At 60.9% G+C, this 22,950-nt stretch overlaps 1 protein-coding gene across 2 annotated transcripts in view; it reads right to left on the bottom strand.

The window, feature by feature from the left end:
- Positions 1-22,950, bottom strand: part of SLC12A5 (solute carrier family 12 member 5) — a 98,393-nt gene that overhangs the window by 44,315 nt on the left and 31,128 nt on the right. The window contains exons 1-8 of one of the 2 annotated variants that reach the window (XM_065414916.1): positions 21,714-21,735; positions 13,907-14,001; positions 13,666-13,797; positions 11,441-11,587; positions 9,893-9,947; positions 5,306-5,436; positions 4,531-4,772; positions 4,224-4,435 (exon numbers count right to left, since the gene is read on the bottom strand). In XM_065414916.1, the coding sequence (XP_065270988.1) occupies positions 4,224-4,435; positions 4,531-4,772; positions 5,306-5,436; positions 9,893-9,947; positions 11,441-11,587; positions 13,666-13,797; positions 13,907-14,001; positions 21,714-21,735 (1,036 nt within the window). Of the gene's footprint in view, positions 1-4,223; positions 4,436-4,530; positions 4,773-5,305; positions 5,437-9,892; positions 9,948-11,440; positions 11,588-13,665; positions 13,798-13,906; positions 14,002-21,713; positions 21,736-22,950 lie in introns of those variants that run through there. The other variant, XM_065414915.1, reaches the window with a different exon arrangement.

Below are 22,950 nucleotides of genomic sequence, written 5' to 3' on the forward strand. Positions count from 1 at the left end.
ATAAATTTGTTAATCTCTAAGGTGCCCCAAGGACTCCGCGTTGTTTTTACAAATGGTGCAGACGTTACGGCCCAGCGAAGGCTCACCCGAGCTAGGATCCAGGGAGTAGGTGGGCTTGGGCCCAGCTGCTTAGCCAGAGCTGCCACAGGTGCCACATCAGCCACATGGCTACTATTAGCACACTACTGCAAGCCCTGCTAGCACAAGTCTGTCTACCCAGCTGGGAGACTCGCTCCCCACTGCCGTGTGGACACACCCTCAAAGTCAAAGGTCAGTTAACCTGTGAACTGCTTTGTCAGCATTAACTGTGATCACTCTGGACATTCATGATCTCCATATACACATCCAGTCCCTTTGGGATCTCTGTGACATCCTGTGGCAGCGAGTTCCACAGGTTAATTACACAATGTGTGAATAAGAATTTCCTTCATTAGTTTTGAATTTCCCACCTGTCAGTTTCACTGGCCGTTCCCTGGTGCCTGTGCTGTGGGACAGGGAGAATGGACGCCCCCTTTCTCATTGCTCTGCCCCATCCAGGACTGGATAGACTGGTATCCTGCCCCCCTCTGCTCCAACCCTCTCGAGGGTTACAATCCCAATCTCTGCCAGCTCCCCCACAGCTCAGTTTTCCCAGCCTTGCTCGTTCTCGTCACCCTTCCCTGACCCCCCAGCTGCGTGCGACGGGGGCCCAGCGCTGCCCACAGGATCCGCACCATCGATTGATGCAAAGGTGCTGGAACATTCCCCGCGTTATTCTCCACCCCGGTCCTTGTGCAGCTCTTCTGCCTGCAGCTGCGCATTGAGCAGAGGTCTCCATTGCTGTCTGCAGTGGCACCCAGCTCCCGTCCCTGGCAGTTAATCTAGCCCCCTGGGTGGTGTGAGGAGTTCAAATTCTCCCCTCCACCACACGTTACACACCCATCCTCCCTGCACCCAGCTCCCGTCCCTGGCAGTTAATCTAGCCCCCTGGGTGGTGTGAGGAGTTCAAATTCTCCCCTCCACCACACGTTACTCACCCATCCTCCCTGCACCCAGCACCTCCTGCCTGGGGGAGCACCCCCGATGGCACCCTGGGGAGACCTCCCCCTTGGGACTCCTCTCTTAGCAGGCCTGCTCAGCACAGCCCTGGGGATTCAGGGTACCCGGAGCCCGACACCCCCTCCCTGGCTGCTGCCGGGGTCTCATCGCTCTGACAAGGGACCCAGGACAGGGCCACTGGCCGAGATCAGCAGCTCCAGCCCGTCACCACACACACAGCTGATGGGGGGAACGGGACCAGGCCCTGATGCAGGCACCGGGGATCCCTGCACAGGAGAGCAGCCAACGGCAGCGGATCCCAAAGCCAAGAGGCTGGGGCTGAGCCTTGGAAGACAGGGAGACGCTCCACACCCCTGTGGAGATGCCAGCTCAGGACTACGTGCTGCCACTCTAGAAGCACATGTAGTGGGTCAGCACCATGGTGCCCTGAGCCACCTCGGCCAGGGGAGAAGGCCCCGCACAGCCCACGCGCTGGCCCTTTGGAAGATGCTGCAGGGGCTGGCTGGGTGTCCCCCTGCTGGATTCCCTACGGAGGGGCCAGGGAGGGATCCCAAATCCAGAGCTTGAGGAGAGGCTGATCCAGCCCTAGCCCCCACTGGGGGTTCTTTCAGCCCTTCCTCCTGGTCGCTTGCCCTCCCTTACCCGCTGTCTCTGCTCCTTGTTCCAGGTCGCTACCCTTCATTGCTGGGAAGAGACTGCCAGCCCCACTGAGCCGTCATCCTGCGTCAGCCCCAGCCAGGACTGCCCTCCGGGTGAGCCAGCCCAGCTCCCTGAACCTTGCCTCAGGACCGGGACCCATTCTGATGCCTGCCCTGCAGAGTCCCCAGCCCTGCCACACCTCCTCCCTCCTGCAGCCAGCGGCCCCGGCACCAACTCTCCATCTCTGGCCTGTCGCAGGCTGGGCCACTGGCTGTGGGCTCCCAGACTCCCCTGGACTGGCCAGCCTTTGCCATCCGCTGCCCACTCCCCGAGAACACCCCACCCTGCAGGAATCTGGGCGTGCTGCCCACTCGTGACCCTTCTGTCCTACCCACTAGGCAAGGGCTGTCCCTACCCCAGTAATCTGAGCTGCGGACACTTCTCAAGTGCATCCTGAACATCTAGTAAACGACGTCCATTGAATGCCCCTTATCTGCCATGGCAGCAATCGCCTGAGAGAGCCAAGCAGGTTAGTCACGCCTGGCCTCCCATGAGCCTTCGGAGAGAGACAAGAGCACTGGCAGAGCCTGGTGCCCGAGCTCCCCTGGCTCCGCTCTGCCCACGCACCCCTGCCGCTCCCCCCCAGCAGAGTCACACGCGCCAGCCCAGCGCAGAGTCGCTTCGAATGATATTTCCCAGGACACACAGCCAAGAAGTGCAGCCTGGCCGCCCTCTAGCACAAACCGCAGCACAGTGACTGCGCTGTAATGAACCAGCCACAGGAAGTCAGAGCGAGCTGGGATCTGTGTCAAACGTGCACCGAGGCCCAGGGAAGAGCGAGGTTAGAAGCCATGCATGGGAGAGCGACAGCTGCAGTACCAGGGCTTGTGACCAGCTCCCGAGCCTGAGCGCACAGCTTGGTGTAGGGCTGCTTCTGGACTGACATCCAGCTGGGCAGGTCTCCCAGTGACCAGGCCAGGGAACCCCCCAGAGCTGAGCCCAGAAGGGTCTGCAGTAAGAGGGGCGGCTCTCCCGCTGACTATCAGGCCTGTACCCGAACCGGTGACCTGCAAAGGGAGCCCCACGCTGGCCCCGTCCATCTCCCGGGGGCAGAGGGAGAAGCCTGAAGGGCAATCTGGGGTTGGGGGCACCTCCCCAGCGTGACTGGAAGCTGGGGGGCTGCAGGGGAAGGCTGGTTCATTCAGCCCAGCGCTGTAAGGAAAATGCAGCACTCCCCTGAGAACCAAGCTGCAGCTGCCTTCCAGCAAAACCAGACTCCAAATCCCGGGCAAAACACAAGCGCCGTGTTTTCAACGCAGCCAACAGCACCAGCCCAGCACCCTGCCCCTTGGCACCTCCCCGGGCACCGCGGAGATTGCCGGGCGGCTGCAAGGGACAGATCTGCCAGAGGCTTTGCTACAAGTCGCAGATCCGCGCTGAGCAGGCTCAGAAGTGATTGTTCAAAGACTCCTGGCGTTATTATTGTCCAGCTGCTTTGCCCCAGCCATGCTGCCGGGTGCGGGAGGAAGGCTGCTGTGCAGGCTGAGGGCGGGAATAAAATCCTCCAGCCTGTTACAATTCTGACAGGGCTGCAGGGATTTCCCTCGGACTCCGGTGCCCAAATGGGGTAAGTCTCAATGTAACTCCTGAAAGCAGCGAGCGTCTGGAACCAGGCCGCAGCGCCACAACCGCCTCTAGTGCCAGCACCACACGAACAGTGACCCCGGAAAAGCAGATTGTAAACAGCTCCTGCCACAAACTTCACCCGAACTTCCTCTGTCTCTGGCCCCATTCCAGAGGCCTGGGTACAGAACAGCTTCTGCTAATCTACATATGAAAGCAGCAGATAAGTAACACCAAGGGGGCGATTACTTCTCTCTGAACCTCAGATCAATATCAGGTCTTCCCTGGGCCAAGAGGAAACAAAGAGCCAATTCATTCAGCTCCAGCCCTGGAAAGGCTGTGGGAAGCCGATGCACTGTGTCTGGCTCGAAGGGCGAGCCCCAGAGGCACTGAATCTTGGTTCGCCCCATGGCTGTGGGAGATGCACCTTCCCAGGACAGCTACAGCCCAGACAAGGTTCTTCCTCACCAGTGACAACATCTCCACTGAAATGAGCAGGAAGAGACGCAGCGGTGAGCAGCCCTGCATGTCAGCGTGCCGTACTTAGGGGGGCAGGTCCTGCTGCCCCACAGAGCCACCCTCCCAGCCCCCCTGCTCCAAGGCAATTGGAAGGTGGGAAATGAGCTTTCCTCACCTTTCAGCTGCTGGCAGGGCTGGTTTCTAACATGCACAAACTTCTCATGATCTCCAGCACCTCTCCCGACCCATACACAGCTCTGCTGGTGCCCCTCAGGCCTGACCCACAGCCCCCGGCTGCTCCACTTCTGGGCTTTTCCTTCCCAGAGGCTGAGCCGGGCTCTGGGGCGACCAAGCAATAGGTCACTCGGGAGCCGGAGGGGGGCCTGAACCAGCGCTAAGCCCAGGTCTGCCCTGGTGCGAGCCTGGGTCTGCCCACTCTCCCTCCCCCGCGCGGCTGCTCATACCTTTGATGAGCGCACTGGCAGCGCCCGGGATGCCCTGGATCTCGGTCACGTTGTTCCTCAGGAAGTACTCGTCACAGGTGGCGTTGAGGAATTTGGAGGTGCAGAACAGCTCCCACAGCTTGGAGCCCACTGTCTCGTTCCCTTCCAGCACCAGCTTGGCACAGATGTCGAAGCCATGGCGCGACAGCGTCCTGTTACCCAGCAAACAGATCCTGGGGGGAGAGGACACAAGCAGAGAATGTACCAGAGCCATCTCCTGCCCTGCGGCAGCCCGGGGGAGGCGGGAGGGTGCTGCGCTGCTACTCACGGGAAGCTGGGGGGGTCGATGGCAGACTTGATGACCCCAGCGTAGATGGCCAGGATGGAGAGGATGACGCAGCCCAGGAAAAGCAAGGCAAACTTGTTGACGTACTTGACCCCGACGAACACCACCGTGGCCATGCAGGTGAGCACGCAGGTGCCGTAGACACGCATGTTGTTGAGCATGGCCGCGGCCTCCTCGCTGGCATCCTCTCCCTCGAAAATGGCCATGGCGGGGAAAATATAGGCCTGGGAGAGAGTCACAGCCAGCATCAGCGCCGGGCCCAGCGCAGCTCCCACCCCCCGGCTCCACTGGCCCAATTCTCCCCATTGATCAGGGTGATTACAGCCATGCCTCCGGACCGGCCAGGATCAGGGCCCCCGTGTGCCAGGCTCAGCACCTCACAAGAGCCAAAATCATGAGATTTTAAAAAATGACGTTGTGTTTTGTGGTTCCGACCCCCACCCCATCCCCAGAGTGTGTGGGTCTGTGAGACAAGCCGTGCTGCCCACGCCCCCACACATATTGGCTCTGGGGATTTGGGGAGCTCTCACCCCATCTGCCTGTCCCCTGTCCCCCCCAGCCTCTCCTCTGCTCCTCCGGGGCTCTGCCCAGTGGGGTCCCCATCCAAGCCGGGTGCTGGGGGGGGGACAGAAGCACCATCCTGCCCCCATTGCGCGTGGCTGGAGTGCTGGGCCAGAAGGTTGCTGGGTTACAGACCCAGGGGGCTGCAGGAACAGCCTCCCCCAGCGCCCGCTCAGAGGGGCCCAGCCACACTCACCAGAAGGATCTCGATGGTGCCCAGGATGTACATGGCTCCCGCGAAGGTGGTGCCCAGGTAGAAGCACAGCCCCACGGCCCCTCCGAACTCGGGCCCCAGAGAGCGCGAGATCATGTAGTAGGAGCCACCCGCTGGCAAAGAGAAGAACAAAGGGGGTTGGGCCCCACTGCAGGAGCCTGGCACGCGCATCCTGTCTCAGGAACAGCTCCCTTTGCCCCCTGCCGGGCAGCTCGAGGGCACCAGGGCTCTTTCGACCTGAGCAGCGCCGAGTCCCAGCTCCAGCTCTCCTTCCTCAGGCCGGGGGAGCCACTGTGGGTCCAGCTCTTGCCAGGCAGGAGAGGGCGAGGGGGCAGGGCGAGGACAGGGCCTGAGCTGTGGAGAGGGAGGGGCGGTTTAGGGCTGTCTCCCATCCCAGCAAGGGGAGGGAAGCAGGCCCCTGGAGACCCTGCCAGACCCTCGCACCTTGGCTCACGCTGAGTGGTCTCTGGCAGTGGCCGAGCTGCGGGAGCTGCAGTGGGGGCAGCTGCCAGGCTGGGCTCTGTCCCACCTATGCAGAGCTGACGGCAGCAGATCGCCTGCAATCCAGCAGCCGCAGGAGGCAGCAGCCGGGCCATGGACGTGCTCTGCCAGCTGCGGCAGGCTCTGGGTCCCGGGGAGCGTGGCTGAAGGGCCTGCTGCAGCGGGTGAGAAATCCAGTAATGACACCGCTGGACACAGCTGTCAGACCTCACTCAGCCAGAGCCAGCCACCCAGCCCGGCCCCGTGGGGACAGGACCCAGCTGCTCTAGCAGCTCCAGGCACCGGGTGCAGTCCTGGGACACAGGGTAACCCCAACCCTCTCACGGGGGGAGGGGCACAGACCTGCTCCCAGCATCATCCAGAGCTAATTCCTCTGCCCCGCTCAGTGCGCGTGTGGCTGGGGAGCAGAGAGCACCCCAGGAACACCATGTGCCGGTCTTAGCCCACTGCTCCCCTACAGCCCCCTGCCCCGACCCCAACCACCCTCCCTGGGGTCTCAGCCCACTGCTCCCCTACAGCCCCCTGCCCCGACCCCAACCACCCTCCCTGGGGTCTCAGCCCATTGCTTCCCCTACAGCCCCATGCCCCGACCTATAGCCCCTGCCCCGACCCCAACCACCCTCCCTGGGGTCTCAGCCCATTGCTTCCCCTACAGCCCCATGCCCTGACCCCAACCACCCTCCCTGGGGTCTCAGCCCACTGCTTCCCCTACAGCCCCATGCCCTGACCCCAACCACCCTCCCTGGGGTCTCAGCCCATTGCTTCCCCTACAGCCCCCTGCCCCGACCCCAACCACCCTCCCTGGGGTCTCAGCCCACTGCTCCCCTACAGCCCCCTGCCCCGACCCCAACCATCCTCCCTGGGGTCTCAGCCCACTGCTCCCCTACAGCCCCCTGCCCCGACCCCAACCACCCTCCCTGGGGTCTCAGCCCATTGCTTCCCCTACAGCCCCATGCCCCGACCTATAGCCCCTGCCCCGACCCCAACCACCCTCCCTGGGGTCTCAGCCCATTGCTTCCCCTACAGCCCCATGCCCTGACCCCAACCACCCTCCCTGGGGTCTCAGCCCATTGCTTCCCCTACAGCCCCATGCCCTGACCCCAACCACCCTCCCTGGGGTCTCAGCCCATTGCTTCCCCTACAGCCCCCTGCCCCGACCCCAACCACCCTCCCTGGGGTCTCAGCCCATTGCTTCCCCTACAGCCCCATGCCCCGACCTATAGCCCCTGCCCCGACCCAGAGCCACCCTCCCTGGGGTCTCAGCCCACTGCTCCCCTACAGCCCCATGCCCCGACCCACAGCCCCTGCCCCGACCCAGGGCCACCCTCCCTGGGGTCTCAGCCCATTGCTTCCCCTACAGCCCCATGCCCCGACCTATAGCCCCTGCCCCGACCCCAACCACCCTCCCTGGGGTCTCAGCCCATTGCTTCCCCTACAGCCCCATGCCCTGACCCCAACCACCCTCCCTGGGGTCTCAGCCCATTGCTTCCCCTACAGCCCCATGCCCTGACCCCAACCACCCTCCCTGGGGTCTCAGCCCACTGCTCCCCTACAGCCCCCTGCCCCAACCCCAACCACCCTCCCTGGGGTCTCAGCCCACTGCTCCCCCACAACCCCATGCCCCGACCCCCAGCCACCCTCCCTGGGGTCTCAGCCCACTGCCCCCCCCCCACAGCCCCATGCCCCGACCCCCAGTCGCCCTCCCTGGGGTCTCCACAATCTCCCCACCAGTCTTTGCAGGCAGTTACCATATGGCAGATTCAGCTCATTAGTCTTTTCTCCTCACTCAGCCACCTCCCATTTTCTTGCTGTTCTCTGGACCCTCTGTTGTGTCGCTATGTTCCTGGCAGCAAAGTGCCCAGCCCCAGTGGCTGGATCCTCTCTTCCCTGCTCATGGTGGGTCATTTACATCCATGCCAAGCCAGTGTGAATGTGGCTGCCCAAGGCCGTGCAGCTCCCCAGGGGACATTTCATAAGCTATTTTACGTGTAACCATAAACTCCAGCTTCAGGAGAACTGGGGGTACATGCAGCCCTGGAGCGACACCCTGAGTTTATCTCCAGGGCAGCGGAGGGCTGGCTTCCCCCACACCGGCCATGCCCTGCCTGGGGCTCACCGTGACATGGGGGCTGCCTCTGGACTGTAAGAACAGCCCAGTCTTCATGGTCCAGCTGGTTCTGTGCCTCCCTGCTGAGTCTGCCCATTAGTGCAGAGCGGGCAGGCGAGCTTGTGATGTGGGAACTGGTACTGAGACCCAGTACACACAGGGCCACTAAACAGCCACATGAGGGGACCAGCTGTTAACCCCCGCTGAGCTGGGCTGGATTCAGTCTGGTGCCCTGCCTGGGGAAGGCTCTGAAGCGTGACAGCGACTCCCTGAGACAGCCACTCCCTGGAGCAGTAACGGGCCACAAGCAAAGTTTGGGTTTGGGAAGATCAAGTGCCCTTTTGGGGGCTCACCCAGCCAGGGTCTCCCTGGTTTGCTCCCCCACTGCCTCAGTCTGCTTACAAACCCTGTAATGTTCCCCACCCTCTTCTTAAAGGGACAGCTCCCATTAACCCAAGTGCAGCACTAAAAACACCACAAACAATAAACAACATCCAAATTCACCCCTCAATACAATGTGCTGCAGCATAAAATCATTCCCAGAGCGATTCCCTGGCCCTCCCATTACATGCCATACATCCCACCCACACCCCTCTCATCCCACCAGTCGGCAGCACGTTTGAAAGCCCACCCTTCGGATGTGCACGCCGTTACTCTGTTCGCACAGCAGCCCATTGGGGGAGACACAGCTCACACTGTGACACCGGGATACACAGCTAGCTGGGAGCTGGCACTAGAATGCTGGGTCTCTGGCTTCCTGGCTCTGGGAGCAGCCTGTTGGCTAGTAGTTAGAGACACCACAGCCCTGTGTAGCTGTACCACTGCTTGGCTCTCTGCAGAAGCAGAACCTGGTCTCTTGGGAGCTAAAACTGCCACTTGAGATAAATGACAGCGCACTTTGGCGCAGAGGCAGTAGTAGATTAAAATGCCTATAGGTGGGCTAGCCACTGGCTTGGGGTAACTAGCCCCATAGGTGGGCTAGCCACTGGCTGGGGACCCTCTGTCACAGGGGTTAGACAAGCTGTGACGAAGTGGGACTGTTCTTAATGTTTTCCTCAGTTTCCCCTATGCAGTTCTTAAGTATCTAGGTGGTGGGATAAGGGTGTATGGTTGCTGCAGAGCAAAGGGCCAGTGTACATAAATGCCCGACACTCTGTCTCCTACTGATGGCCTGGGCCCCTCCTCTGCAAAGGTGCCAACTGAAGGTGTTGGAGACAAAGGGATCAGGTGACCTCCTGGCCTGGGAAAGAGACAAAGCCCAGAGAAGAAGGGGCTGGACGGGGGGTTGGAGTTTGGAGCTACCTGGGGACTAGGAGTGAGGGCAGACGTGGGTGTCTGACTCTCTGAACCCCATAATGGACCCGGCCGAGGGGTCCCGTTTGCCGCTGTACCCACAAGCTCTGTTTTAGACCGTGTTCCTGTCATCTAATAAACCTCTGTTTTACTGGCTGGCTGAGAGTCACGTCTGACTGCGAAGTGGGGGGTGCAGAACCCTCTGGCTTCCCCAGGACCCCGCCTGGGCGGACTCGCTGTGGGAAGCGCACGGAGGGGCATATGCTGAATGCTCCCAGGAGAGACCCAGGAGGTGAAGCCGTGTGAGCTTCTTGCCCTGAAGACGGTCTGCTCCGAGGGAGAGGAGGCTCCCCAAAGTCCTGACTGGCTTTGTGGGGAGCAGTTCCAGAGCATCGCCCGGGGACTCCGTGACACAAGCCCAGAATTCAGCACATTCCTTCCAAAAGCCAGCGGCTGATGCACTTTGGTCTCTCCCACCAGAGATTCAGGGTCTATGGCCGCTCTGCCTGCTGCGGCCCTGCCCAGCAGTGCAGGGTCGTAGCTGCGGGGGGTGGCTGCGGGGGGTGGCTGGGGGACCAGGCTGCTAAAGGCAGTCAGCACCTGATGATGCAGTCAGGGCAATGATGCGCAGTGGGGAGAGGAGCAGCCAGGCCCAGCCCTTGCCCTACCTGGCACGACGCCGTTCGTAGCGATGGCACTCATGGAAATGGCCGTCAGCATCGTCTGCAGAGAGGAAAACCACAGTGTTAGAGGCACCTCGGAGCCAGGCTGCCTCCTGTGCCCCAATGGGCCGGGGGCACCAGGCCGGGGGCCAGGAATAATGCAGCACCCGGGAGGGGAGCAGTAATTACGGACCTGGGGGAGTGTCACTAGTGAGGGGGGCCAGGAATCGGGCAGGCGTTTGCCTGTGTGAGTGACGCCAGTCTGACCATTTGTCGTGGGGCAGGGGACAAGCTGAGTTTTCAGACCTGGAAGCTGAATTCAGCCCCGGGGTTATTCCCCAGGCGCTCCGCCCCTGGGCTGTGGGTCCCATGCCAGCTCCTGCCCCGTGTGCTCCTGGGTGAGCTAAAGCTTCAGAGGTGATCCCCCCAGGACGGAGCTGGGACCCGTTAGAAGAGAGGCTCGCAGATTGCAGCGCATTGGAGGGCTGCCCAGGACTGCTCTCCTCACTAAGGTCTGGTCTGCGCGTCAGACTTATGTTGGTGTAACTATGTTGCTCGGGGTGTGAAAAATCCACAGCCCTGAGTGACGCAGTTACACCGACATAGCCCCCAGTGTAGACAGCGCCGGGTCCACCGACATAGCTACCGCCTCTCGGGGACGTGGATTAACTATGCCGCCGGGACAGCTCTCTCCCATCGGCTCATTAACCGCTACCACAGCGCAGCTGCGCCGATGCAGCTTTTGAAGTGTAGACGTGCCCTCAGCATGTGACCTGGCTTTTCCTGCTCCTAAATAGCAGAGGGCCAATGGGAGGGCAGGTCGCCCTGCAGCGTGGCCCGCACCAAGAAAGAGGGTTTTAACATGAGGGTTTCCTGGTCTCTGGCGACCCTGCTGCATGGGGGGGGGGGGCACCATCTTGGAAGCGGGGGCCCCTTGCCACCCAGCTGTAACACTGCCTGAACTGCACACAAAAGAGCTGTGTATCTGCTCTGCACAGGGCGGGGGACGGCCCACAAGAAGGGGGTGCTGGACTATCCGATTCTGATCCCAGGAAATAAAGTCCCCAAGAAGTAGCCGCTCCCCTCAGTGGGGCCCCCAGGCAGCACACTCCTGCCTGTCTCCAGGATCGATAGAACTGGGACCAGCTTCTGGCTTGTAAAGGCTGGTTTCCCAGCGAGGTGATGGGTTTTGGTCGATCAGCCGTGTCAGCATTCAGTGCTCCCATCTTGTTCCCTAGTAACAGGTGGCTGGCTGGCTCCAGTCCTCCAGGATGCTCTCTCTTTAGCTGCAGTCTCCCTCCGGCAGCACCGGAGTGGGGCTTCTTCCTGACTCCTAGGCTGAGCCATGTTCATGCAAACAGGGGAGGTGAATTATTCCTCCCTGCCGCTCCCAAGGAACTCCAACCCTTGACCTAGGCCTGTCCATTCAGTGCTGGGCTCTGCCCGTCTGGTCTAACCCCACCTGGACGGGACACTCCGCTGCCGGAGCACAGCAGAGCTTACAGGCCTGGGGTGACAGCTGCACGGCAGGGCAGGGATAACAGCATCACTCACGCAGGAGCAGCAAAGGATGACCATGCAGAACGACTCCATGATGCCAGCAATTCCCACCACCCAGGTGAGGCGCAGGAAGAGGATCACCCCAAAGATGTTTTGCAGGCAGGGCAGGTAAACGCCCATGAAAGTGCCCATCCGCGGAGCCTACGGAGAAAAGCACGGCGCCATTAGACACGAGGAAGGCAGCATCAGCTCCCCCACAGGCCACAGGGCCTTGGAAAGATTTGCCTGGGAGGGTCAAGTCTCTGGAGTCCTGGTGCAGAGACAACTGGGGGGGGGGGGGGGTCACGAACCAAAAGAAACGGGGGGGGGGCTCATTTGCTCCATGCCTCGCCATGGCAGCTGTGGAGAACGGTTCAGAGGGGAGGGCTCAGACAGAGCTGGCAAGGGGAGCTCCAGGGCAGCGGCCAAGGCAGTGTCTGCCTCCTGGCACAGGGCGTGCATGGAATAGGACAGGGAGAGCGAGTGAAAGAAGGCGAGGAGGATGCAAACATGGTTGCTGCAGAGGATCGCTACAGCCACCCTGCTGGAGACAGGCCTCTGCCACCCCTCTCTCTGCACAACTGGGGGGGGCCTTTCGTTCCTTCCCTGCTCCTCTGCACGGGGCTCCCGAGACGCCCCCAAACCCACCAGCGGGGATCGGTCTCGGGGATCAGAGCCGTTCGTTTCCCTGCTGAAACAGTGCCAGCTGCAGCCCAGGCTGCCCCTCGCCGTGCAGCTGCTCACACAGGGAGCCGGCAGGAAATCACAGGGACAGGGAACTTGTTCCCGGCTATGACACTTTGGAGCCCACGGTGCTGGTGGCTCAGGGCTGCCCACTTAGGGCCTGGCTACATCGCAGAGCTCCATGGTTTGCAATATACCTGGCTTAATCACAGCTCGCCCGGTGGTCCAAGCCACTGGTGGGGAGGCAGGGGGCCATGGCAGCTGCCCGGGGTGGCTGTGCCCATGACAGCCCGGGGCAGCCCGGGGCACTTCGGAAGGCCTGGTGCTTGGGGATCTCTGCAGGAAGCGATGCAGACATCAGGCACCTCAGAAGGGTCAGGTGCACCTGGGCCCATGGCAGCGCCCTGCTGATCTTGGCAGCAGCAGCATGAGCCATGTCCCACTCACCTGCGACTGCAGCAAGGACTGGGAGATGGGGGAGGGTCCCACTCCACGGAGGAAGGCCCAGCGGAGGCGGTAGGACAGGCCCTCCTGCTAGTGCACGCGAGATGGACCCTGCCCGGAGAGCCCTGGGAGCTGGAAGTGAGAGCGTGGGAATTCCTGAACTCCCACAGCCGCAGAGAACCTCGCTCAGGCCAGAAAATGCAAATCGAAACCAGGAGCCTCCAGATCCGGGCAAGCGGGAGCTGCTGGGCAACTGGCCCCTTGGCGGGAAGCCGCACTGCCCGCCCAGGGACTCAGCACCAAGCCTGTGAGTCCTGCAGGGAGAGGGCGAATCCCACTCGCTCGCCCGCTCCCTTGGCCACGTCCGTGTGGCTGTGCCATGGCTTGGCACTGACGTGCAGGAGCAAGTCCCTTGGGAGAGAACCCACGGCCCCTGAGAGCAGCCCCAGAGAACCCCACCCTGGCACTGCCCCATGCCAGCAGCCCCAGGGAACCCCACCCTGGCACTGCCCCTCGCCGGCAGCCCCAGAGAACCCCACCCCAGTGCTCCCCCACGCCGGCAGCCCCACAGAACCCCACCCTGGCACTGCCCCACGCCGGCAGCCCCAGAGAACCCCATCCTGGCACTTTCCCCCCACGCCAGCAGCCCCAGAGAACCCCACCCTGGCACTGCCCCACGCCGGCAGCCCCAGAGAACCCCACCCTGACACTGCCCCTTGCTGGCAGCCCCAGAGAACCCCACCCTGGCACTGCCCCACTCCGGCAGCCCCAGAGAACCCCACCCTGGCACTGCCCCTCACCGGCAGCCCCAGAGAACCCCACCCCAGTGCTCCCCCACGCCGGCAGTCCTACAGAACCCCACCCTGGCACTGCCCCACGCCGGCAGCCCCAGAGAACCCCACCCTGGCACTTTCCCCCCACGCCAGCAGCCCCAGAGAACCCCACCCTGGCACTGCCCCACTCCGGCAGCCCCAGAGAACCCCACCCTGACACTGCCCCACGCCGGCAGCCCAGAGAACCCCCCCAGGCCCCCCCACTCCAGCAGCCCCAGAGAACCCCCCCAGACCCCCCCACGCCGGCCAGCACTGGAGCCCGGTACTGAACCCCCTCACCTGCACAGGTTTCTTTTTGGCTCCATCGTTGTTCTCCGCCTCCTCGTGCTCCCGGCTGCCCTGCGGCAGGTTGGTGTAGTTCACCAGGCCGCTCAGCAGGGACGAGACCATGGGACTGGTGTCCATCTCTTCCTGTTAGGGGCAGCGACAGGTGAGGGCGAGGTACCTGTCCTGAGCTGGCCGCGCCCTCCCTCCACGCTGCCCCCCCCCCCCCCGCAGCCCCTCCTGCTCAGTGCCCTACCTCGAAGAGGGCCATGTTCTTCCCGTCGTACTCCTTGCCCTTCTCCAGATCGGTGCTGTTGATGAAGGGGCTGCTCTCCTTGGGGTTGCCATCGCCTGCAGAGACACAGAGATCAGGGCTTGGGCCAGCCACCCCCTCCCCCCAGCCAGCAGCCCCCACCGTGCGGCTCGCCGGCTCACCCACCCTGCTGGTGCTGCTCCCGGTCAGCATCGGCCGCACCGAGCTCCAGTCGCCCCAGCCACCCCCAGCATGGCCCCACCTGCCAGCAGCCATCGGGGCCCCACAGCCCTGATGCCAAGGGCAGCGCTGGGGTTCTCGGGGGCACGTGAGTGAGAGGCTGAATCCTCTTCCGAATGCACCCTCCAGAGCTGGCTCAGAGCCCACTGCCCCGGGCCATCAGCGCCCAGGGAGGGGTGCACGGGCACTGCTGGGACTGGGGGGAGAGTCACCACTCCTGACACCCAGCCATGCCTCGACTGCAGGGAACAGAGCCAGGGAAAGCAGCCAGCGTCCCTGGGCGGCCTGGCCTTCTCCACCAGAGTCCCCTGGGATTTATAGCCAGCACCCCCGAGCTGCAGCCCTCCTGCTCCTGCGGGAGCCTGAGCCCCCCAGCACCACTGCTTAAAGTCACTGGGCAGCCGCCAGGGCGGGAGGCCTGGTGGGTACTAGCCTCAGAGCAGCAGGCTCTGTGCCCTGAGCCCCAGCAGAGGGAGTCATGCCCCCAGCCCCCGTGCAAGGGGATTCACGCCCTGGTGCTAGCACTGGGATTCCCAGCCCCCGTGCAAGGGGATCCATGCCCAGGTGCCAGCACTGGGATTCTCACCCCCGTGCAAGGGAATTTCCAGCCCCCTGGGGTACAGCCCCCAGTGTATTTAAGGCACCTCTCCCGGTTTGCTTTGTGGGCAGTGAGTGCTGAGAAAAGAGGCAAAATCCTGGCTCCAGTGCACAGGTCGGTGAGTAAGAGGGCACCGGGGCAGCCCTGCCTGGCAACTGGGGCAGGGCTGTGACGCAGTAGGGAGTGGGGCAGACTGACCTGGGAATGTCATCTAGTTTTACTGGGACTGTCTGCATGGGGGATGGGAGAGCAGGGGGTCACTTTAGGTGAGGGACGATACCTGAGCCTGTAACCTGAGCCAGGAGGGGGGTGGAGCCAGGTGACACTTTGCCCGGGAAACTGGACAAAGGGAGAGGAGGAGCCAGGGGGAGGGGAGACAGTTGGCGGGAGGGGGTTTTCAGTTTGGGGCTGGCTGGGAAGATGCAGGAAACCCCAAGTCTGGGGTCTAAGCTCCTTGCCCCCCAGAGGGACCTGGCTGAGGGATCCTGGTTGTATCTACAAGCCTTGCTTGGAACTGTATTCCTGTCGTCTAATAAACCTTCGATTTTACTGGCTGTCTGAGAGTCACGGTGAATCGCAGGAAGCCGGGGGTGCAGGACCCTGACTTTCCCCACCCTCCATGACAACTGGTGGCAGAGGTGGGATCTGCTGCACCCCGTGGACGGTGCTTCCTGCAGTAAGTGACTGGGGAGCAGTAAAACGAAGGGGGATTGACAGGGACCAGGCGTTCTGAAGGCTCAGAGAGGGACGGTTTTGGGGGACAATTAACCCCTGGGAGTGTGTGACCAGTGAGAAGGACTTTTGCAGTAACAGGGTCCCCCTGGGGATTGCAGTGAGCAGTCCCAGTGGCGGAGGAGTCTGCAGCTCAACCCTGGCAAAGAGGTGGTGACCTCAAGAAGGGCTGGCACACTAGGGGTCTCCCTGGAAACTGTGGGGAGCGGTGAGCACCCAGGCCTGTGAGTGGCCATGCCAAGCGGCTTAAGAGCGACCTGGTGGAGCTGTGCAGGCAGAGGGGGCTGCGCAGTGGGAGGCTCACCAACGAACAGCTCATTGCCCAGCTGGAGGAGGGAGATCGCTGGAATGAACCGATCCCTGTCTCTGAGGGAAGCAGCCTGGCAGATGCAGCGCAGGCACCGGTGTCTGTCCCAGTGGGGAGTGAACAGATGACTATTGAGGGCTCCCCGAGACTCCACCTTCCTATGCCTAGGGGAAGGGTGGGGAGGAGCCCAGCAAATACCAAGGGCACCGTGACACACACACACACACACCCAGAGAGCAGGGGATCCTCCCAGCGAAGCTCCTCATCGCTGGAGCTGAAGCGGCTGGAATGAGAGAAGGAGCTAAAACTGAGAGAGCTGGAAGATCGCGAAAAACAGAGACAGCATGAACGGGAGGAGAAAGAGAAACAGAGGCAGCATGAAGAGAAACAGAGGCAGCATGAACTGGAGCTGGCGAGGCTGAGGAGCAGCGAGCCCCCGGCTGCGGTGAGTGAGGGGGGACCCAGGACTGCACGGAGCTTTGATAAGTGCATCCTGGCCCAGCATAAGTTGGGGGAGGACATGGATGACTTCCTGGATGCCTTTGAGACGGCCTGCGAGCTGCACCAGGTTGATCCTGCGGACAGACTCCGGGTTCTCACCCCCTTACTGGACCCCAAAGCCGTGGCATTGTACCGCCAACTGGAAGAGGCGGAGAAAGGGGACTACGAACTATTCAAAAAGGCCCTGCTACGTGAGTTTGGGCTGACTCCTGAGATGTACCGGGAAAGGTTCCGGAGTCAGGATAAAACCCCTGAGGTCTCATATCTGCAACTAGCCATCCGCATGGAGGGATATGCCAACAAGTGAGCAGATGGGGCCCAGACAAAGGAGGACCTGGTTAAATTGATCGTACTAGAGCAACTGTATGAGTGGTGCCCATCCGACCTGAGGCTGTGGTTGAGGGACAAAAAGCCAGAGAACCCGCGACACACAGGGCGGCTGGCCGATGAGTTTGTGAAGAGCCAGTCAGGGGGTGGCAGGGAGGAGTCCCAAAGGAACAGGCCGGCCACGATGCAGAGAGAGAGTCACCCGGGGACCTCCCAAAGAGGGAATATGGAGAACCCCCTCCCAAGGGGAACATCTGGTGTCAGGGCCAACCAACCGGCTCGAGGGGACCAACAGGACATGGGCTGCTATCACTGTGCCCAGAGAGGCCACATACGGACCCAGTGCCCCAGGCTCAAGGACAGACTGAGCAGACCGAACCCACACAGGGTTAACTGGGTAGGGACCCAGCCGGATGAGGGGCCGGCTTCCCGGGCAAGGGGGGCTGACAGCTTATCAACTGCTCAGGAGAGAGGAGGGCCCCAGGCCAACTCCTCTGCAGAGCTGGATGCTCCGGACACCAGGTTCTCCGTTTACAGGGTGGGCGCGGGGCTGTCCCTGCAGATCGAGTGCCTTGTTCCCCTGGAGGTGGATGGGAGAGAGATAGCTCAGTGGTTTGAGCATTGGCCTGCTAAACCCAGGGTTGTGAGTTCAATCCTTGAGGGGGCCACTTAGGGATCTGGGGCAAAATCAGTACTTGGTCCTGCTAGTGAAGGCAGGGGGCTGGACTCGATGACCTTTCAAGGTCCCTTCCAGTTCTAGGAGATGGGATATCTCCATTAATTAATTAATTAATTAAAAAAAAGGAGGAAGGTCAATGGATACTGTGATACAGGCGCGGAGGTGACGCTGGCCCGGCCCAAGGTGGTGGCCCCAGATTGGGTGATGTCCAACACCTACCTGACCCTGACGGGGGTGGGTGGGACCCCATTCAAGGTGCCTGTGGTGAGAGTACACCTGAAATGGGGGGCCAAGGAGGGCCCCAAGGAAGTGGGGGTGCACCAGCATTTGCCCACCTAGGTGTGAAGGGGGGAGGGGACCGGGAGGACTAAATAAATTAATGGAGACATCCTATCTCCTAGAACTGGAAGGGACCTTGAAAGGTCATCGAGTCCAGCCCCCTGCCTTCACTAGCAGGACCAAGTACTGATTTTGCCCCAGATCCCTAAGTGGCCCCCTCAAAGATTGAACTCACAACCCTGGGTTTAGCAGGCCAATGCTCAAACCACTGAGCTATCCCTCCCCCCAGGGTGCCCTGATCGTGACCTGTAGCCAGAGCCGGTGAGGGGCACTGCGCCCTGACCTCGGGGAGGATACCTTGCCTGAGGCGCAGGACCCTACCCCGGAGGGGAGAGAGCGCCCAGGGACACGGCTCAGAGGGGCTGCGGCCTCAGACCCAGCCGGCGAGAGGGAGCCGGTCCCCATCCCTTCCCCAGCTGCTGAGTTCCAGGCTGAGTTGCAGAAAGATCCCTCCTTGCAGAAGCTAAGGGACCTGGCCGACCTCAGTGTGGTAAGGAGAGGCTGCCTGGAGAGGTTCCTGTGGGAGAAGGGGTTCCTGTACCGAGAATGGGCTCCCCCAGGGGAAGTGGAGTCCTGGGGGATCAGGAGGCAGCTGGTGGTACCCCAGAAGTATCGCCGCCAGCTGCTGTACCTGGCCCATGACATCCCTCTTGCAGGGCACCAGGGAATCCGGCGCACCAGGCAGAGGCTGCTACAGAACTTTTACTGGCCTGGGATCTTTACTAATGTCCGACAGTACTGCCAATCCTGTGACCCCTGCTAGAGGGTGGGGAAGGCCCAGGACAAGGGGAAAGCGGCTTTGAGACCTTTGCCCATCATAGAGGAACCTTTCCAGAAGTTGGCTATGGACATAGTGGGACCTCTGAGTAAGACAACCCAACTTCATGTCGGCCCTGCTCCAGTGCTTGTGGGAGAAATGCGGGGTCCGGCACAACTGGGCCTCACCGTATCACCCCCAATCCAACGGGCTGGTGGAGAGGTTCAATGGGACGCTAAAGATGATGCTGAAAAGCTTTATGAACCAGCACCCGCAGGATTGGGACAAGTACTTACCTCACCTGCTGTTCGCGTACAGGGAGGTACCCCAGGAGTCTACCGGGTTTTTGCCTTTCGAACTGTTATATGGAAGGCGGGTAAGGGGGCCCCTAGACCTGATGAGAGACGAATGGGAGGGGAAGGCCACTCCCGATGGAGAGTCGGTGGTGGAGTATGTCCTGACCTTCCGGGAACGACTTGCCGAGCTCATGGGCCTGGCCAGGGAGAATCTGGCCCGAGCCCAGAGGAAGCAGAAGGTCTGGTATGACCGCACGGCACGGGCCCGCGCCTTCGCCACCGGGGATCAGGTGATGGTCCTCATCCCCATGAGGAAAAACAAACTACAGGTGGCCTGGGAAGGTCCCTTCAAGGTTGTCAAGCAACTAAACGAGGTAAACTATGTGGTGGAGCTGTCGAACCGGGCGCACCACTGCCAGGTGTACCATGTGAATATGATGAAGACATATTATGACAGGGGGAATGTGGTGTTGGCCGTATGTGGACATTGGGAGGAGCAGGGAGATGACCCTTTAGTAGATCTATTCCCTGGGATAAGAGCTGGTTCCCCCCTGGAAGCAATTCCCCTCTCGGATCAGCTGACCCCGGCCCAGCAAGCTGAGATCAGAGGGGTGCTGCATCTGTACCGACAGCTGTTTTCCAACCAGCCTGGACGCACTAATCTGACTGTCCACCGGGTGCAGACAGGATCGCATCCTCCTATAAAATGCTCCCCCTTCCGAGTCACAGGGAAAACTGCTCTGGACCTGGAAAGAGAGGTCAGGGACATGCTGGCTTTGGGGGTGATCCAGCCATCTTCCAGCCCTTGGGCCTCGCCGGTGGTGCTGGTCCCCAAAAAGGATGGGTCTATCCGGTTCTGTGTGGACTATTGGAAGCTTAATGGCATCACCATGTCTGATGCCTACCCCATGCCCAGGCCTGACGAGCTCCTAGACAAGCTGGGAGGCGCTCGGTACCTTACCACCATGGATCTTACAAAAAGCTACTGGCAAGTGCCGCTGGATGTGGATGCCAGGCTGAAATCGGCCTTTATCACCCCTCTGGGGCTCTATGAGTTCCTGACCCTGCCTTTTGGCCTCAAGGGAGCGCCGGCCACCTTCCAGCGCCTGGTGGATCAGCTACTGAGGGGGATGGAGAGTTTTGCTGTGGCGTATATTGACGACATCTGTGTGTTTAGCCAGACCTGGGAGGACCACGTGTCCCAGGTTAGACGAGTGCTGGACCGACTCCAGGAGGCTAGGCTAACCATAAAAGGTGAGAAGTGCAAGGTGGGGATGGCTGAAGTATCTTACCTAGGTCACCGGGTGGGGAGCGGCTGCCTAAAGCCGGAACCAGCCAAAGTGGAGGTGATCAGAGACTGGCCCGCTCCACAAACCAAAAAGCAGGTCCAGGCCTTTATTGGGATGGCGGGATACTATCGAAGGTTCGTGCCCCACTTTAGCGCCATAGCTGCCCCCATCACTGGACTATGCAAGAAAGGGAAGCCAGACAAGGTGGTCTGGACCGAGGAGTGCCAGGAGGCAATCCAGGCGCTGAAGGAGGCTCTGGTCAGTGGCCCAGTTCTGGCAAACCCAGACTTTGACAAGCCCTTTATGGTGTTCACCGATGCCTCAGACACGGGACTGGGGGCGGTGTTAATGCAGGAGGATGAAAAGGGGGAGAGACACCCCATCGTGTACCTGAGCAAGAAGTTGCTACCCTGGGAGCAGAACTACACGGCCATCGAGAAGGAATGCCTGGCCATGGTGTGGGCCCTCAAGAAACTAAAGCCATATCTCTTTGGGCGACACTTCACCGTGTACACCGACCACTCTCCCCTGACCTGGCTGCACCAGATGAAAGGAGCCAACGCCAAGTTCCTGAGGTGAAGCCTGCTCCTGCAGGATTATGATATGGACGTGGTCCATGTGAAGGGAAGTGACAACCTGATAGCGGACGCGTTGTCCCGGAGAGGGGGCCCTGAACTTCCCCAGGTCACTGGGCAGAGTGACCCCGCTCAGTTCAGTCTCGAAGGGGGGAGAGATGTGAGGCAGTAGTGAGCGGGGCGGACTGACCTGGGAATGTCGTCTAGTTTTATTGGGACTGTCTGCATGGGGGATGGGAGAGCAGGGAATGACTTTAGGTGAGAGACGGTACCTGAGCCTGTAACCTGAGCCAGGAGGGGGGTGGGGCCAGGTGACACCTTTGCCCGGGAAACTGGACAAAGGGAGAGGAGGAGCCAGGGGAGGGGAGTGAGTTGGCTGGAGGGGGTTTTCAGTTTGGGGCTGTGATGAAGTGGGACTGTTCTTAATGTTTCCTCTGAATACTGTGTGGGTGCCTCAGTTTCCCCTATGCATTTCTTAAGTCTCTAGGTAGTGGAATAAAGGCCAGTGTGCATAAATCACCGACACTCTGTCTCCTGGCAACAAATGGCTGGGGCCCTTCCCCCCTGCAAGGGGATAGCTAAAGGTGAACAAAGACAAAGAGATCAGGTGACCTCCTGGCCCGGGAAAGAGACAAAGGCCAGAAAGTAGGGGCTGGAGGGGGTTTCAGTTGGGAGCTGGCTGGGGAAAGAGAGGGAGGCCCAGACCCGGGGTCTGGCCTCCCTGGCCCCAAGATGGACCTGACTAAGGGGTCCAGTTTCTGTACCTACAAGCTCTGGTTTGGACTGTGTTCCTGTCATCTAATAAACTTTGTTTTACTGGCTGGCTGAGAGTCACATCTGACTGCGGAGGTGGGGTGCAGGGCCCTTTGGCTTCCCCAGGACCCCACCTGTACGGACTCGCTGTGGGAAGCGCATGGAGGGGCAGGGGATGCCGAATGCTCTGAGATCAGACCCAGGAAGGTCGAAGCTGTGTAAGCGTCTTGCCCTGGAGACAGTCTGCTCACAGAGAGGAGGCTCCCCCAGAGTCCTGACTGGCTTCGTAGGGAGCCGTTCCAGAGCATCGCCCTTTGTCTCTTTGTCTCTTTCCCGGGCCAGGAGGCCACCCGATCTCTTTGTTCTCCAACACCTTCAGTTGTCACCTTGCCAGGAGGGGCCCAGGCCATCAGTTGCCAGGAGACAAGGTGTCGGCCATTCTCTGTGCAGACAGCATCACATTGCCGCCCTGCAACAATCACACACGCCCATCCCACCACTCAGATACTTAAGAAATGCATGGGGGAAACTGAGGCACCCACACAGTATTCGGAGAAAACATTAAGAACATTCCCACTTCGTCACAACATCTCCATTCAGAAACAGCCCAAGCGGCCACACTGGAATCACCCACTCCGTTACTAATGGGGGAATCTCTGAAAACATGATTGCCAATTTCCTCCTTCGAGCCGCAGTGATGCTCTAAGGAGCAGCCAACAGCTCAGACCGAAGCAGGACAGACACCGACAGGGTGGGCAGCCTCCCCGCCCGGGAGCGCGGCTGACCGGGACACGAAAGAGGCAAACAGGAATCTGCCCACGGACAACGCTGCCAGGCACTGTGCACGGCGGCTGTTCACAGGCAGAAGCCCAGGGGAGAGCGGCAGGATTCCCATGGCTGAGCCCAGTGGGCTTCAGCTGAGTCAGGACCTGGAGGCCTGGAGAGGAGGGTGAGGGAGAGATCCTGCCATGATTCACCGGGACTCTCAGCCAGTCAGTAACACGGAGGGCTTATTAGACAACACGAACACAGTCCCAAGCAGGGCTTGTAGGTACAACCAGGACCCCTCAGTCAGGTCCCTTGGGGGGGGGGGGGGGAGCTTAGACCCCAGCCTTGAGGTTCCCTCCGTCCCCCCAGCCAGCTCCAAACTGAACCCCCCCCCCCCCCCCAGCCGTCTCACCCAGCCTTCCCCCGGCTCCTCCCCCAGCCTTTGTCCAGTTTCCCCAGACAAAGGTGTCACCTGGCCCCAACCCCCCTCCTGGCTCAGGTTGCAGGCTCAGGTATAGTCCCTCAAGTGAAGTCACCCCCTGCTCTCCCATCCCCTATGCAGACAGCCCCAGTAAACTCCCCTCCCACATCCCCAGGTCAATCCACCCCACTCCCTGCTGTGTCACAATGACTCCTTTCTGGGGCAGAAGGTTAATTTCATATAGAAACACAGAGCTAGAAGGGACTGAGAGGTCACTAGCCCAATCCCCTGCACCGAGGCAGGGCTACGTATTAGCTAGACCAGTGGTTCTCAACCCTTCTGTTCTGGTGACCCCCTTTGTGACCCACTTCCTTAAATAGCATTCAGTAAATTCTGAATAATACTCAGAGCCAGTGTTAGGGGTAGCAAGCAGGGCAACTGCCCAGAGCCCCATGCCACAGGGGC

The sequence above is a fragment of the Emys orbicularis genome, chromosome 12 (assembly GCF_028017835.1).
Source record: "Emys orbicularis isolate rEmyOrb1 chromosome 12, rEmyOrb1.hap1, whole genome shotgun sequence".
Classification (NCBI taxonomy): domain Eukaryota; kingdom Metazoa; phylum Chordata; order Testudines; family Emydidae; genus Emys; species Emys orbicularis.